The sequence below is a fragment of the Aethalodelphis obliquidens genome, unplaced genomic scaffold (genome assembly GCF_003676395.1).
Source record: "Aethalodelphis obliquidens isolate GAN/ISIS:26980383/991018 unplaced genomic scaffold, ASM367639v1 scaffold4, whole genome shotgun sequence".
Lineage (NCBI taxonomy): Eukaryota > Metazoa > Chordata > Mammalia > Artiodactyla > Delphinidae > Aethalodelphis > Aethalodelphis obliquidens.
Window position 1 is genome coordinate 43,040,372 of NW_020837948.1, and position 16,783 is coordinate 43,057,154.

General features: G+C 39.1%; 1 protein-coding gene and 1 long non-coding RNA gene across 2 annotated transcripts in view; one reads left to right on the top strand and one right to left on the bottom strand.

Annotated features, from left to right (window-relative positions):
- The window catches only part of LOC113617338 (uncharacterized), a 254,836-nt gene that overhangs the window by 55,894 nt on the left and 182,159 nt on the right, over positions 1 to 16,783 (top strand). The gene's annotated exons all lie outside the window — the stretch shown is intronic.
- LOC113617337 (ubiquitin carboxyl-terminal hydrolase isozyme L3-like) lies at positions 9,723 to 10,562 on the bottom strand. Its single transcript, XM_027100627.1, has one exon. It carries the CDS (start codon positions 10,545 to 10,547, stop codon positions 9,855 to 9,857), a length of 693 nt encoding a protein of 230 aa, XP_026956428.1. The 5' UTR covers positions 10,548 to 10,562; the 3' UTR covers positions 9,723 to 9,854.

Consider the following 16,783-nt stretch of genomic DNA (forward strand, 5'->3'; position numbering starts at 1 on the left):
TTATGAATGCTTTCACACTTACTCCAAGTGCTAAAGAGAATCAATTGAAGCTAGAAATTCTCACAATTTTCATGGAGCGCTACCCTTGAAGGCTTCAAACGTCTGCTCATTACCATTTTAAATGCATTTATTTAAATCTAGCATTTACTTTCCTTTTTCTACCTGTAAGTAATGCATTGGTAACATCAAAAATTTACTTTGGCAAAGATACTATTTTTCTCACAGAATAGGTTTGGGGCAGTAGTCAAAAATTTTTGCTAACCCACAGTAAGAGTTTTCCTCTCTACTGGAGATGACTGGCCTGTGCTCCCCAGGGGCAGGTACCCGACATGAACACTCTCTGTGTTCCAGCAGTGACTGACAGTAGAAGATGCTAAACAAATGTTTGTGGCAGGAAGAACACTTAGAGGCAATCCTCGCTCCAACGAAGTTAATTATACATTGTCTCCTGAGTACATTTTGCTCCTTCTTCCTACCTACAAGCTTGTCAACCATCCTACCGTACCTACTGAAACTCTGCTCTTCCCTAAGTCTCACTCTCTCTCTTATCCTCTCCTGATTAACTGAGGCTACTACCATTTCCCCTTTCTTTAAATATTTAGATTTTTATCTGTTCTCCCAATATCGCGTATGTTATCTTGCATTATAAATGATCTTTCATAATTACATGCATTATATATTAGTAATGGTTCTTCCTTGTAAGCAACAGACACCAACTCTGGTTAACAATAGTAAAAGGGAACTCACTGGAAGAATATCCAGGTGGGGGCTTACACAATTAACAGGGAGCTGGCAGACCAGGCTTCAGACCATGATTCAAGAAGATTCAGGGCAAGATGGCAGAGGAGTAAGACGTGGAGATCACTTCCTCCCCACAAGTACATCAAAAATACATCTACAAGTGGAACAACTCCTACAGAACACCTACTGAACGCTGGCAGAAGACCTCAGACTTCCCAAAAGGCAAGACACTCCCCCACGTACCTGGGTAGGGCAAAAGAAAAAAACAGAGACAAAAGAATAGGTACGGAACCTGCACCTCTGGGAGGGAGCTGTGAAGGAGAAAAAGTTTCCACATACTAGGAAGCCTCTTCACTGGCAGAGACGGGGGTGGGGGGTGGGGGTGGGGGAAGCTTTGGAGCCACAGAGGAGAGCGCAGCAACAAGGGTGCAGAGGGCAAAGCGGAGAGATTCCCGCACAGAGGATAGGTACTGACCAGCACTCACCAGCCTGAGAGGCTTGTCTGCTCACCCGCCGGGGCGGGCAGGGGCTGGGAGCTGAGGTTCAGTTTGGGAGAAACACTCCCAAACTGATTCTATGAGGCCCCCATCACCCTGATGACGAAAACCAGACAAAGATGTCAAGAAAAAGAGAAAACTACAGGCCAATATCACTGATGAACATAGATGCAAAAATTCTCAACAAAATACTAGCAAACAGAATCCAACAGCACATTAAAAGGATCATGCACTGTGATCAAGTGGGGTTTATCCCAGGAATGCAAGGCTTCTTCAATATATGCAAATCAATCAATGCAATACACCATATTAACAAATTGAAGGAGAAAAACCATATGATCATCTCAATAGATGCAGAAAAACTTTCAACAAAATTCAATACTGATTTACGATTAAAAAAAACTCTCCAGAAAGTAGGCATTGAGGGAACCTGCCTCAACATAATAAAGGCCATATGTAACAAACTAACAGCCAACATCATTCTCAATGGTGAAAAACTGAAACCATTTCCTCTAAGATCAGGAACAAGACAAGCTTGTCCACTCTCACCACTAGTATTCAACATAGTTTTAGAAGTTTTAGCCACAGCAATCAGGGAAGAAAAAGAAATAAAAGGAATCCAAATCAAAAGAAGTAAAACTGTCACTGTTTGCAGATGACATGATAATATACATAGAGAATCCTAAAGATGCCACCAGAAAACTACTAGAGCTGATCAATGAATTTGGTAAAGTAGCAGGACAAAATAAATACACAGAAATCTCTTGCATTCCTATACACTAGTGATGAAAAATCTGAAAGTGGAATTAAGGAAACACTCCCATTTACCATTGCAACAAAAAGAATAAAATACTAGGAATAAACCTGCCTAAGGAGACAAAAGACCTGTATGCAGAAAACTATAAGACACTGATGAAAGAAATCAGAGATGATACAAATGGAGAGATAAACTATATTCTTGGATTGGAAGAATCAACATTGTGAAAATGACTCTACTACCCAAAGCAATCTACAGATTCAATGCAATCCGTATCAAACTGCCAATGGCATTTTTCACAGAACTAGAACAAAAAATTGCACAATTTGCATGGAAACACAAAAGACCCTGAATAGCCAAAGCAATCTTGGGAAAGAAAAACAGAGCTGTGGGAATCAGGGTCCCTGACTTCAGACTATACTACAAAGCTACAGTAATTAAGACAGTATGGTACTGGCACAAAAACAGAAATATAGATCAATGGAACAGGATAGAAAGTCCAGAGATAAACCCATGCACACATGGTCACTTAATCTTTGATAAAGGAGGCAAGAATATACACTGGAGAAAAGACAGCCTCTTCAGTCATTGGTGCTGGGAAAACTAGACAGCTACATGTAAAAAATGAAATTAGAACATTCCCTAACACCATACACAAGAAGAAACTCAAACTGGATTAAAGACCTAAAAATAAGGCCAGACACTATAAAACTCTTAAGGAAAACAGACGCAGAACACTCTATGACATACATCACAGCAAGATCCTTTTTGACCCACCTCCTAGAGAAATGAATATAAAAACAAAAGTAAACAAATGGGACCGAATGAAACTTAAAAGCTTTTGCACAGCAAAGGAAACCATAAACAAGACCAAAAGACAATCCTCAGAATGGGAGAAAATATTTGCAAATGAAGCAAATGATAAAGGATTAATCTCCAAAATATACAAGCAGCTTATGCTGGTCAATATCAAAAAAGCACAAACAACCCAATCCAAAATGGGCAGAAGCCCTAAATAGACATTTCTCCAAAGAAGATACACAGATTGCCAACAAATTCACGAAAGGATGCTCAACATCATTAATCATTAGAAAAATGCAAATCAAAACTACAGTGGGGCTTCCCTGGTGGCGCAGTGGTTGAGAGTCCGCCTGCCGATACAGGGGACACGGGTTCGTGCCCCGGTCCGGGAAGATCCCACGTGCCGCGGAGCGGCTGGGCCCGTGAGTCATGGCCGCTGAGCCTGCGCTTCCGGAGCCCGTGCTCCGCAACGGGAGAGGCCACAACAGTGAGAGGCCTGCGTACCACAAAAAAAAAAAAAAAAAAAAAAAAACTACAATGAAGTATCACCTCACACTGGTCAGAATGGCCACCATCAAAAAATCTACAAACAATAAATGCTGGAGAGGGTGTGGAGAAAAGGGAATCCTCTTGCACTGTTGGTGGGAATGTAAATTGACACAGCCACTATGGAGAACAGTATGGAGGTTCCTTAAAAAACGAAAAATAGAACTAACATATGACCCAGCAATCCCAGTACTGGGCATACACCCTGAGCAAACCATAATTCAGAAAGCGTCATGTACCACAATGTTCATTGCATCACTATTTAAAATAGCCAGGACATGGAAGCAACCTAAGTGTCCATCGACAGATGAATGGATAAAGATGTGGCACATATATACAATGCAATATTACTCAGCAATAAAAGGAAATGAAATTGAGTTATTTGTAGTGAGGTGGATGGACCTAGAGACCATCATACAGAGTGAAGTAAGTCAGAGGAAAACAAATACCATATGCTAACACATATATATGGAATCTGAGGGAAAAAAAATGGTTCTGAAGAGCCTAGGGGAAGGACAGGAATAAAGACCCAGATATAGAGAATGGACTTGAGGACACAGGGAGGGGGAAGGGTAAGATGGGACAAAGTGAGAGAGTGGCATGGACATATATGCACTACCAAATGTAAAATAGATAGCTAGTGGGAAGCAGCCACATAACACAGGGAGATCAGCTTGGTGCTTTGTGACCACTTAGAGGGGTGGGATAGGGAGGGTGGTAGGGAGATACAAGAGGGAGGAGACATGGGGATATATGTATATGTATAGCTGATTCATTTTGTTATACAGCAGAAACTAACACAGCATTGTAAAGCAATTATACTCCAATAAAGATGTTAAAAAAAAAAAAAGAAAATTGAGGAAGGACAGGTTTTAGGAAGTAATAGCACAGTAAGTTTCCAACAGGTGGAATAGAGTGGTCAGAATACCATCATGGTGACAGATCGAATTGTCATATTTAGGCCATAGATAGAACTTCCTACTCTGCTAATGGTCTAGAAAAAAGAATAATTTGCCCCCCCCCCACCTTTCTAGAAGGGAAGGACCAGGCTAGAAATTCACACACCAGGAGAAAGAGGGGATTTCCAAAAAGGAAATTGGTGGGGGGGCCACTAGGAAGAGCATGAAAGGCAAGGCCTTCCATTTACTGAATTAAATTAGATGATTAGCTCCTGAAGTACAGGCAATGACTTTACACTATTTCATCTGTAAAAAGGACCCACTAGTGACTTGGACAAGTATATGGCCAGACATGTGCTGCTAGGAAGGAAAAGGGGCATGGAGAGAGATAATATTTATTGAAATTGTGTGACAGGGCTACACATATTCATGAATGCAGTCATTACTCTGTTGCTCACATGAGTCAAAACCATGTAAGCGGCACCCATCCAGAAGGCTACCTTGTGAGACTTGCATTGTGTGTGCGCTGAGGTTGTGCACAACCTGGATATGTCAATGGAGATTGTATATAATACTGATCTTAGTGCAGTACCTGTTAAAGGTATTCCATAAATTATGATTATGTTTAGTAATGATTTATTATCAGAGTTAAGATTCTCTACTCTATTTGTGCAGGGGGGATCTACTTTTGCCTTTTTTCAATTTGCTCTTGACTGATCATCTAGCTTGTCAAAAAACTCCACAGACGAAAGATGAAGCCCTGTATTTAAATCTCCTCCCATCGGTAAAATAAGAGTCTATGGGGGTTCCTGGGTGACCTAACAGATATAAAACAGGCTGAATTAATTGTTAGTAACCACTTTTTAAAAATTATATATACAATGAATAATTCTTTCCAGCTGCTAAGTTTGAAAAGAAAATAGTAAAATGAGTTAACAAAAACAAAAAACTCAGCCTTTCCCAAGTCCAGAAAATTTGATGGGAAATAAATGCATTCACCAGACTCATTTTGTGTAAGGAATATTTTCAGTGTTCTGGCTTTACTTAGTTATTTCCTCATTTCAGAGTTAACCCACACAAATAAAGGAAGATGACAGTGCCAGGAAACACACATCCATCCCCCTTTCCTATGAGTATGAAGCTGCCAGAGTGCTGACAAAAGTTGAAAGGTCAGCAGTCATCTGTGGCAGATGTGCTTCATTATGATAAACACTTGGATGCTGAAAATGGTTCTGTTCACAGATAGTTTATAATTTAGGTGAGAAATACAAATGTGAGGAAGCTTCACTGATGGGAATCTTATTTCATGTTTGAGCGCAATTAACCAGCTGATAAACAGGCTTTTGTTTTCCATATGAATGGACAATGTCCATTCATTTGGGACACTATCTTGTCAAATGGGCAACAATAACAATAAAGTTTATGTATATTGGCTCTCTTCTGCTCTAAAACCTGTAGTAACCTCCTGCGATAGAATCAAGAACCTCAACTGAGCGTGCAAAATAATTATCTTCCAGAATCCACCTGATGGTGATGCTATGGAAGATTATCTTGTTTTGAACTGGAAATAGGACTAAAAATCTCTTTTAATTTCAATAACTCAATTTTAGTATAATCAGAACATGCTTGTAAGCCCTAGTATTCGATATTCCACAAGTTTATGTGGCTTAATCTTGAGGATGGTATACGTTATCAGATTTCAAAAAATAATCTAAATTTTAAAAGCATATGACAATTTCTTATTATCTGGACTATCTTGCAGCCATTTTCTAAGCCCTTACTGATAAAATGCCGAGGACTTTTCATTGCCACTTAATGTTTTACCACAAACTATAAATTTTGCACCTGACTTTTTTTCTCCTCACCCACACATTTTCCAGTGTGCCATGTTCATCTCTCTCTCTCTCTCTCTCTTTTTTTTTTTCCCCTAAATAATAAGATCATCTGTTCCTGTTTTGGCTTCATAAATGGAGATGACACATGACTGTATTGGGGGTTTTTTGCTCACAGTGATGATTGAAAAGAAAAGCCACCTGTATCTTCTTGCTTAGTTTCCCTTGAGAAGAATGAGCAAAGTGAGCTGTGTAGCCTAGTAACCATGGAACATGGTTCCTGTATAATGTTCACAACTTTGGCAAGGTAATTATTATTGCTATGCAACTTCTGGTAAAATCTGTGAAAGAAAGGAAATTATATTATTAGCTTTCACATGTTGACCCAGATATGACTGGATCAGTTTAAGAAGGCAAATCAGTGTTGATTTTCATTTATCCCCTCAATAAATATTTATTGAGTACTACTATGTCCTATTTACTTGAGGATAGAATTATGAATAATGTATGGCTTCAGTTCCTAAGAACTTAATAACCTAGCATGTTTGATTGTACTGGTAGTAGCAGTGGTAGATACTGGTGATGACTGGTGATGATTTTGGTTTGTATTGGGAAAGAACTGTTGGGAAGCAGATATATCACCTGGACTTGTACATCTATCCCCTGGGAAATCCACACTAATTTAACTTTTTTACCTGCTACCTTTATTACCACAGAATTGTTTAAATGTGATATTTCTTTTTTTTTTTAATGAAAGCTTATTTATTTATTTGTTTGTCTATTTATTTATTTATTTATTTTTGGCTGTGTTGGGTCTTCGTTTCTGTGCGAGGGCTTTTCTCTAGTTGCGGCGAGCGGGGGCCACTCTTCATCGCGGTGCGCGGGCCTCTCACTATCGCGGCCTCTCGTTGCAGAGCACAGGCTCCAGACGCGCAGGCTCAGTAGTTGTGGCTCACAGGCTTAGTTGCTCTGCGGCATGTGGGATCTTCCTGGACCAGGGCTCGAACCCGTGTCCCCTGCATTGGCAGGCAGATTCTCAACCACTGCGCCACCAGGGAAGCCCTAAATGTGATATTTCTTAATTACTGATGCCTATCACTCTTAAATCTCATTTATATTTTAATGAGCATCAAGGTTCTCAAAAAGTTTCAAAGGGTAGACATCCAACGGTGGGATCAAACTTTAATCAAATATAAGAAACTTTTCTCAGTTTCCTTCTCTGTCTGGGAAAGTGCTTCATGCTCTATAAGAAATATGCTCATTGACATAAAGGATATAATTTTCCTGTGGAGATGAGACATGTATATATATGTATCTAAATAATATACAGTATACATATGTACGCACAGTGCTCTTGCAGATTCGTATACTTGTACACATACATATAATGTGGTATAGACCATGTATAAAAAAATGGTACTTCATTCATTCTAGGTAACAGGTCACTGTAGGTTGAGGGTTAGTCATAGAGAAAGGTCATTATTAACTTTGACATAAAATGATGTACTAAACTTATTTTAGTGAAAAGAAAGAAGACATGTATTTTCTCATAATGAAAATGAAAAAAGGGAAGAGAAACAATATTGAGGACTCAATGTGGTGAGTAATTTCAGTAAATGGAATATCCACCCGGCCCTTTCACTCTGGCCGAAGAATTGGTGTACAGCACTGTTTTCTTTAGGTTGAAATCTTAATGATGAAGAACAACTTACTATGAATTTTTTTCCAGTAACAGTTACCTTTACAGTATTAATGACTCTTGACTTCTCTTGTTTAACAGTTTTATTGTTTACCTGTTAACTGTATTTGGTAACTAGCTATTATGAACCGAGAAGTATTTGTTGACTTTTATGTGACCAGCCCTGGGCCAGGTTTTAGAGAGCAGAGCAAAAATGCAAGACAAGATCCTTTCCTGCAAGGGTATTCTGATATTATTGGGTGGCCTACTCTCTGGCAATACACTTGAACATGCAATTACTGGTAATATGGAAAGGGACATGTGTTGCTGCTATAGGAAGACAGGGTTTGTATCTAAGGGCTTTTCAGAAACTTGAGGAAAACACAATACCAGCAAGCAGGAACCCTGCTTCTGGCCTGTATCTTAGGGAGCTCTGCACTTTGGAACGCCTTCCACTAAATTTTTAAAGATTCCTTCTGGGGGCTAGAACCTACAGGGTCCAAGAGGGCCATCCAGGTCAAGCACCTGAGTTCAGACCAAAGCATTTCTTTCACGGGGTCACATGAGATTAAGCTTCCAGAATAGTGCTGACATGTTGATTTCAGGTGAATCTCACTCACTTTGAACACAGGTGGAGATTAGGGCCCTAGGCTACTGATAGTCTGCCTTTAACCCTTGGGCCACAGGGACAGTTCTCAGCTCTCTGTGTCCAGGTCATATGGCTTCTCTGATCTTTACTTTGTGCCCATCCCCACCCCACCCCTGCCCCCAGTTGTAACCTAGGACAGTTTCCCTACTCCTTCCACAGGCTTTGCACTGCATGTCAGGCAGATCTCTGGCAAAGGCTGTGCCTGTCTCCTTGGAGGGCTTTCCAGGATGTTGCTCCTTGATGCCCATCAGCCCTTCTTTTCTTTTTTCTTTTTTTGTGCGCCTCTCACTGTCGTGGGCTCTCCCGTTGCAGAGCACAGGCTCCGGACGCGCAGGCTCAGTGGCCATGGCTCACGGGCCCAGCCGCTCCGCAGCACGTGGGATCTTCCCGGACCGGGACACGAAACCGCGTCCCCTGCATCGGCAGGCGGACCCTCAACCACTGCGCCACCAGGGAAGCCCGCATCAGCCCTTCTGATCAAGTTTTCTCTTGATCAGATTGATGTGGAGGCATACTCTCCTGGGTAGTCTTAAGCCTTGCTGAAAATGGATGGACATTCCTTGTGTGAATAGGACTGTTCTTCTTGCTCAGCTCACGGGACCCTCAGCAATCTTCCTCACTGGTGGCCATATGTGGTCAACATTGAAAGGTGTTAAATTCTAGGAATGCAGTGACTTTAGCTAAAGATTTCAAGGGAAGACATATTAAGAAGATATGTTATTCTATGTTTATAAAATTCTGTTTGATAAAATTGAAATAACAGAAAATAATAACTCACACTATCCTGCATACTTTGGGTAAGATTTGCATTTATTTGTAGTTCTCATCAGTGAAGCAGTTATTACCTTTGATGGCACAATGAAGCCATTGGGTGGAGCAGCGTCATGAGTAATGATGTAACTAAATAAATGGTATTAGGGAACTGGAGTAGCAAGAAGATCTATATTATTTCAATACAAATGCATTCTGAAGAGCTATGGCTTTATGAATCGTAATGACACTGCTGTCTTTTTCATGTATTGTGAGGTATGACATTAGTTAGGAAATGACACATTAGACAATAAATAACATCAAGAGATTGTTCTTGAACCTGAACAGGAAGAGAGAGAGCCTGGATACTAAGAAGAATCGTCATGTGCACTGATTATACAATAGACAAATATGTAACTACTTCTTCTCTACCCATTGTTCTAAGTCTTCATTTCTACCTCTTATGGGCCCATGGATTTTGTAATATATTTCAAATGTAATTATTTATAGAGATATAATTCAGACATTCTAAATTGATCACCCACTGGGTGCTACATGCTACATATTTTATTTATTTTTTAGTTCACATAAAGTTTAATAGTCAACTTAATGAAAAATATCAAAATTTTTGAATTAGTGTATGACAGAAGAAATTTAACTTTGTTGCAAATAATACAGTATTTGGTGTTTCCATTCTGGACAAGCTATGCTGCAGAAATAGCAATGGCATTGAACCTCCGTTCATCAGGGTCACATTCCATAAACTTCTTGAAAACTTCTGTGGCATCCTCTAATAAAGTTTCATCACTAGTTTCCCCATGGTTAATTGGAAATGGTTTCCATCCATCTAAGTCATTGAGATGCCCATCTACATGAACTGATGCAATAAAATGAAGATCTACTTTTTCATCTATATTTTGTGCCTCAGTCTGACCTTCATGGTCACTGGTCTCATGAGTAACTCGAATGGAGTCATAGTTCCCCAGGTATATGGCTCGTTCTTCAGGGCTCAGTGATGCAGACTCCTCCAGGAATTTTTTCAAGGTCGATCCAGATTCAAAGTGCATCTTGTCTTTATTGTTGGCAATAGCATGGATCAGTCCAGTTGTTCCACAGGCCCTGCTGATCGTTCGCCTCATGAAATATACTGATGATGTAATATGTTGTCCCTGAGATTTTATTTTTTCCTCTTCTTCTGTTCTGAATACTTCATACTTTTCTGTAATAGGGAAGAGAAGCAACACTGCACACACAGGTCTTGGTACCATGCTAAGGAGTTCAGCATCCATTCCATATACATCAACAAACTGCCAGTTAGGATGTAGACCTAATTGTTTGAGAAACTGGTTGGTGACCTCGGGGTTGGCCTCCAGCTGCAGCCAGCGCTGACCCTCCATGGCCGCTCCTCCTGGCCCCTCTCCAGCTCTCTAGACATATTTTAAATGTTCAAATGAATGAAGTACATGCATTGATCTTGTTCCTGTGCCAGCATCCGCTATAGAAAGTGCAACATTTTTTGAGTAATTGTCCCATTATTACCTTAACTAATACTTAATTTTACTGCAAGTGTTAGATTTTAAATTTTATGTGTCCTAAATACTTTAAGAGAGTCTTTTCCCCCAGATTATTTAGACACAGTTAAAATCCCACCACAAGGAGAAATCATAGTCTACAGTATTATTATCTAATGGATTCAAATACTATATGTTTTCTGATCCTGGCTTAATTGTCAATGAATGAACACTATGATAATGCCAATAAACTGAAAACTTAGTAGTAATAACTCTAAATTTAAGATCAATTTCTTATTATAATTAATTTTTCAATTTGCTTATGAAATTTTTAAAAGTTTCCTTGTTTTCTTTCACTTCCCTTTTAAAAAAAACTTTTCTTTTTTGAAAGAAAACATAAGAAATTGTGATGATTTCAGTTGGGTAAATTTCATGTCTTAATGGTAAATTAAATTATTTAAAATAAAACCATGGATAGAGTAAGTGGTTTAGTCTAGTGTTTCTTCCATAATAATGAAAAGAATCTTTTTTAGGTACCCAGCTGCCCCACTGACTATTTATAATTTTTAAGGAACCACTTTATACATTTTAATTTTGGTGTCATAGGCCACATAAAGATGGATAGACCCTTGTAAAGTGACCAAGAAGAATTCTCTGATCATACTTGATGCTTGTAGTCATCAAAGAGTGTTTGCTTTCAAAGGAATTATTATACTTCCAGCTTGCTTGCCTTGGGGAATGTCAATTAAATCCAAATTATTTAATGACAGAGATTTTGCCATTTTTAGAGACAGGGTAAGTGAACTAGAAATGACAAAAATCAAATGAGAAATGAAAAAATACATTTTGATGTTTACCTGTAAATTGCTTATCTTTCAATTAAGCATTGGTTTACCCTTGCCAAATGTCCCCATTTGCAGATGCCTGTTAAAAAATAAGCTGTTTTCATTTCCTGCTAGTACACAATTTAGCTTCTTTTAATGCATGCTTGTGCTCAGGGTTTTCTGAAGAGCCTTGTGTTATCTCTGTATCTAGTCCTTATAAAGAATCACTTTCAGCATGTGTGGCCTGGTTCCTAACAGTCTATCGATTCATTGAATTTCCTGAATTTCAGAAAGACCCCCATTGATTCTTTATGCTGCCCGGCAGAGCAATTCTTAATTTTTGTCTGATTCTTTCCAACATCAGTCTTAAGAAGAAAAGGTTTTTCTTACAACGCCTTGAAGGGTTTACTGAATCATGCATCACCAAGAACATTTTAAAGCATTATTTTGTCTGTTATTTAAAGTGGAAAATGCTGTCCCTTAAGACACTGGCACTCTGCCATTTGCCTCCAGAATATTTCATGGTTCACTGTCAGGACTGCTGCTTTTTCTCCAAGAACATATGGGCCATTTTGGAGAAGTTTTCTGTAACATTCAGATGCTGAACATATTATCTGTGTACACTTGGTCTCCAGCAAATAATGTTTCTGGAATTTTAATACCTAATGGATTCTTTGGAACTTACTGAAAAGTCTATTAAACATGGTAACACCAAAGGAGGGTTGTGAGTTGGAGGTAGAAGGGACTAAATATAACTGATGCAGAGTTTAGCATCATTAGAATGTATTCCTGTGATTTTATTATTTTTCATTGGAGTAGTTCTCTTCTTCTTCTCCTCCCTCTTTTTTCTCTCCACCTCCTCCTTTTCCTTCTTCTTAGTGATTTCAAATAGTCACTGCAAATTATTTTAAATGGGGGAGAATCTTCCTATACTCTGTGGTATTGATACATAAATCATTGGAATGTGGTAGGGGTTAGCACACACTTGTGGATGATTGTGTCATTAAAACTGCATCCAATCAATCTGGGAATACCTCACCTGCATTGTTCTGTAAATACCTTTCTCACTAAAACACCTGTTTGGTTTGATGGTGTATATTTTTAGTCAAAGGAATCAAGCAGAACACATTTAAAACAAACAATTAAAATTAAAGTGTGACTACATTTCTGGATAGAAGAGCTAATTGCAACTCCAATAAAGAATAGCTTCCCCCCTTGCACAATATAATGTACTGATGACCAGAACTGGGCAGATTCTAGTGGAAAGACACTCATTCCTTATATTACTGTTCTACCAGATTGTCTCTTTGCTGGTCATTTGGTGAGCAACTCCTTGATTTGCTAAGTTATGGAGCTAGGTGGCTCTTAAATGAGTAATAATCTGCAAATGGTTCTATGATGATTAAGGAAGAATGGAAGAGTACAAGGAAATAAAACAAGAAAATAATAATCATGTTTTAAATCTTGAAATCACTAGTGACTCCATAGTCAGGGACCTCTGCGTAGAAAGTTTTTTGCCCAAGCAAACCTGAGGTCTTTCCAGATCCTGAGGAGTTGAGGAGTTGGAGAGGACAGAGGTGATGATGGTCAGAAAAAGATAAAAACAGAAAATAAAAATACATGACAGAATCTCTGTGTCATCACAGAAGGGATGAAATCAGGGATAGATTTTAGAGACTGTACCCTTTGGGGAAATCCAAAGTTAAGTATGGCCACGTGTCTTAGCACTTCAGTTATTTCATCTCCTTTACGTTTCAGATATGGATGTGATCTGGTTGTCATCTCACTCTTATTCTATGTGGCATTTTGCCATTTGGCCATGACAACAACCAGTGTGAGAATAAGAAGTCATGGCCTTCTCTGGACTCACTGTGTGGTTAGTGGCATCCACTTGCTCCCTGAAGATTTCTTTAAAGGACAGGGAAAAGTGAAGCTTGGGAAGGATCCTGATAGGCAACAGGAGAGGAGGAGGAAAACTAAGATAGATTCCTTCACTCCCATGGCCATGTAGCAGACAGGAGAGACAGTGGAAATGATTTGTTCGCCCTCACCTTCTAGAGGCAAAGTCAAGAGAAAAAAAATCCACACTTGTTGGGAAAGGTTCAAAGGTTCAATTAAACAAACATAGTTGTTTAATTGTCTGCCTGACGGTAGGTTAGTATATTTCACTTACCCATAAACCACAATGTAATTATTTGCATATGACTCACATTATATTAAAATAGTATTTGTTTTTCAGATTAGGGTGTTCTCATTAAAATAAGGTGAACAAAAGTATAAATGTATCTTTACGAAATCCCCAAATAGATACATCCTAAAAAGGAAATTTGGAGGAGAGTGATACACTACTGTATCTTTTAGTACATCTACAGTTATCCACCCCCAAGCATCACCCTCCCAGTCCTGATTTCTCTGAGCCACTTGATGCTTTCATTTTTACTTACCCTGAAACATACAACTTGGAGTTAGAACTTAGTACAACACATGATAGTGTTTCACTAGAATGTTTACCACATGGAGACAATCATTTAAATATTTCTATTCTGGAGACACACCTTTGATTTCTGTGTTTGAATATGTGTTATGAGAAACATGTTCCGTGTTTATTCAAAGATTCCCAAATCCTGGCGTGTATTATTTAGTAGAACTGGACCAATTTTAAATCCTACTACCCCAGGAAGCCCAAGGTATTCAGAAGATCTACACACCTATAATGTCCACACATATTGGCGCCCACACACGCAGAGGCAGAAGATTCTCAAATTGTGTATTTTAAGAGAGACAGTATAGAGGAGTGGGGAGGGCTGCATACGATGCTGTATTCAAGTCAGTAAAAGCGTATCATTACCTTAGAGTTTCTCAAAGGGAGTTTAGATTCCAAAAATCCTATGAACACTTTGATAGAGTGAAGTCTCACCTGTGACATGATTCTTTGGTCTTTCCTACGTTTTTGCCCTTCATGTTCAAAAGTGGTGCTTCGGATGGTGTCAGTGTATTTGTCAGATCTCCATCCATCAATAGGCCTCCTTCTTGGCTTGTTTACACGAGCCCTGACTTGCAGGGAACATGGGCAGCCGAAGAACACAGGGAAGAGGGCCATGATAACAGCAGGGAGAGAATGCCACTGTGCCTTCTCTCATACCCAGGATGTATGCCCTCTGTCCTCACACGGAGAGTCATGAAATGAGGAAAATGATATTCATGGCATCTTTTATAAGACATTAAGTCAATAAAGTCTTTTAAAAATTCAGTAACTTGTAAATCTTTATTCTTAAGATTATATATATATATACATATCTCTTAAGATTATATATATGTATAAATGATGAATATTGTTTTTGTCTCTAGTGGATATAGGCATTTGATCCTAGACAGTCACCAACATTTCTTTTTACGTAGTTTATGATGACAGTCACTTGTTTTTCCACCTTCACTAGAAAGACATAACTCATGCTCCTCCATTTAACTGGGACTTATGGAAGAAATGGTGAACCCCACCCTGACCCCAGGGTTGAGACTCTTTCTTTCTGTGACATGCACAATCCCTGTGATGCTAGACCATAGGAGAGCATGACAGGTAGTGTATCACCAAGAAGTTCGTTGTCGTATGCATTGTGAAAATGTCATGAGCTCTAGACCATTGGCAAGAAATTAACAAAGACCAACTGTATAGGTTGCTTGTTACTGTCCTTTGATACCACCAATAGAATAATTCTTCTGTCTTCAAGTTTTGTCAGTCTTGTTGCTCTAGTTAACAATTTAATAGGGCCCTATGTACTTTGGTATGAATACTGACGATGTCAAAGCCACGATTTATGCTAATACAGCAACTTCCCACAGGAACCGCTAATCTAAAGGTTATGTAGTAAATCTTAGTTGGATTGAAATGTATAGTCCAAATGCCATAGTACACAAACACCATCTTTTTTATCCACTTATCTCCATCATACTATTACTTGTTAGCTACTAAAGGAGAAAATTTTGATTGTGTTTAATTGGTGGCAATTAATAATATTAGTTCCATCTTCAGTATTCCATAAGGCATATGATTTCTCTACATCCACTCAAATATTTCAACATTTACTCAGATATTTCAAATGGTTAAACCAGCTTCCTCTTTGACATGCTTAGAAGAGATCCTGGGTTTGACTTTTTATGCTTTTAAATGCACTGTGAATCACTGTGCCAAACTCCTGCCCTTCAAGTGAATGATATATTTTATTTACACTCTTAGAAAAAATCTATGCATAGCCATTATTAATCACTCACACCTTTAAGAATGATCTTACCTTTTAGCTATTCATCAAGATCGGTATCCTTCCTGTTAGAAAGAAACACATCATAACCGATGTACAATCAAACTGTAGATGGGCCCAAGTACACGGCTAATACCAGAATAGATGTCTCTTCACTTGAGGATTACACTCACATGTGTGCATGCACACACACATACACACACACGCTCACACCTCAGTATGCTGTATCCATTCTGGCAAGTCCCTTTAAAATGCCAAACTGCTAAAACCATGTCAGCTCTTACATAATACATCACTATGATATTGAAGAGCAACATATCATTTCCAAAACTGCTCCTACCCTGAGCAAGGCCAATAAGACATTGGACCATTGGAAACAACAAAAATTCAAAGACCGTAGTCTACGATTTTTATCAAAAGCAGGAGAGGGGAAAATTGGCAAATAAATAAGTTCTCTCTGCTGATGTACTAATTTCAAGAGAAGGCTATTTATAATTGAATCATATCTCCATTTAAAAATCAAGAAAATAAAATTTTCCACCTTTGACAATAAATGCAATGCATGCTTTTCATTAGGGAAGAAACGCTAAGTACATTCACAAAATGTGTTTAAAAGAATTTCCTTTTTTGGTGGACATTCTCATGCACCTCTAAAATGTTGGCTGGAAATTGCAGAGGTGATGCTTTCATCAGCCCCAGGGGAAAACAAAACAAAATAGAAATGAAAATATCTTTGATTTTCCCTTTTTCTTTAGCTACTACTCTGATTTTTGTATTGGGATAAGAATTAGAAAAGGCCAGGGCTTCCCTGGTGGCGCAGTGGTTGAGAATATGCCTGCCAATGCAGGGGACACGGGTTCGAGCCCTGGTCCCGGAAGATCCCACATGCCGCGGAGCAGCTAAGCCCCGTGTGCCACAACTACTGAGCCTGTGCTCTAGAGCCCATGAGCCACAACTACTGAGCCTGTGTGCTGCAACTGCTGAAGCCGATGCGCCAAGAGCCTGTGCTCCGCAACAAGAGAAGTCACCGCAAGGAGAAGCC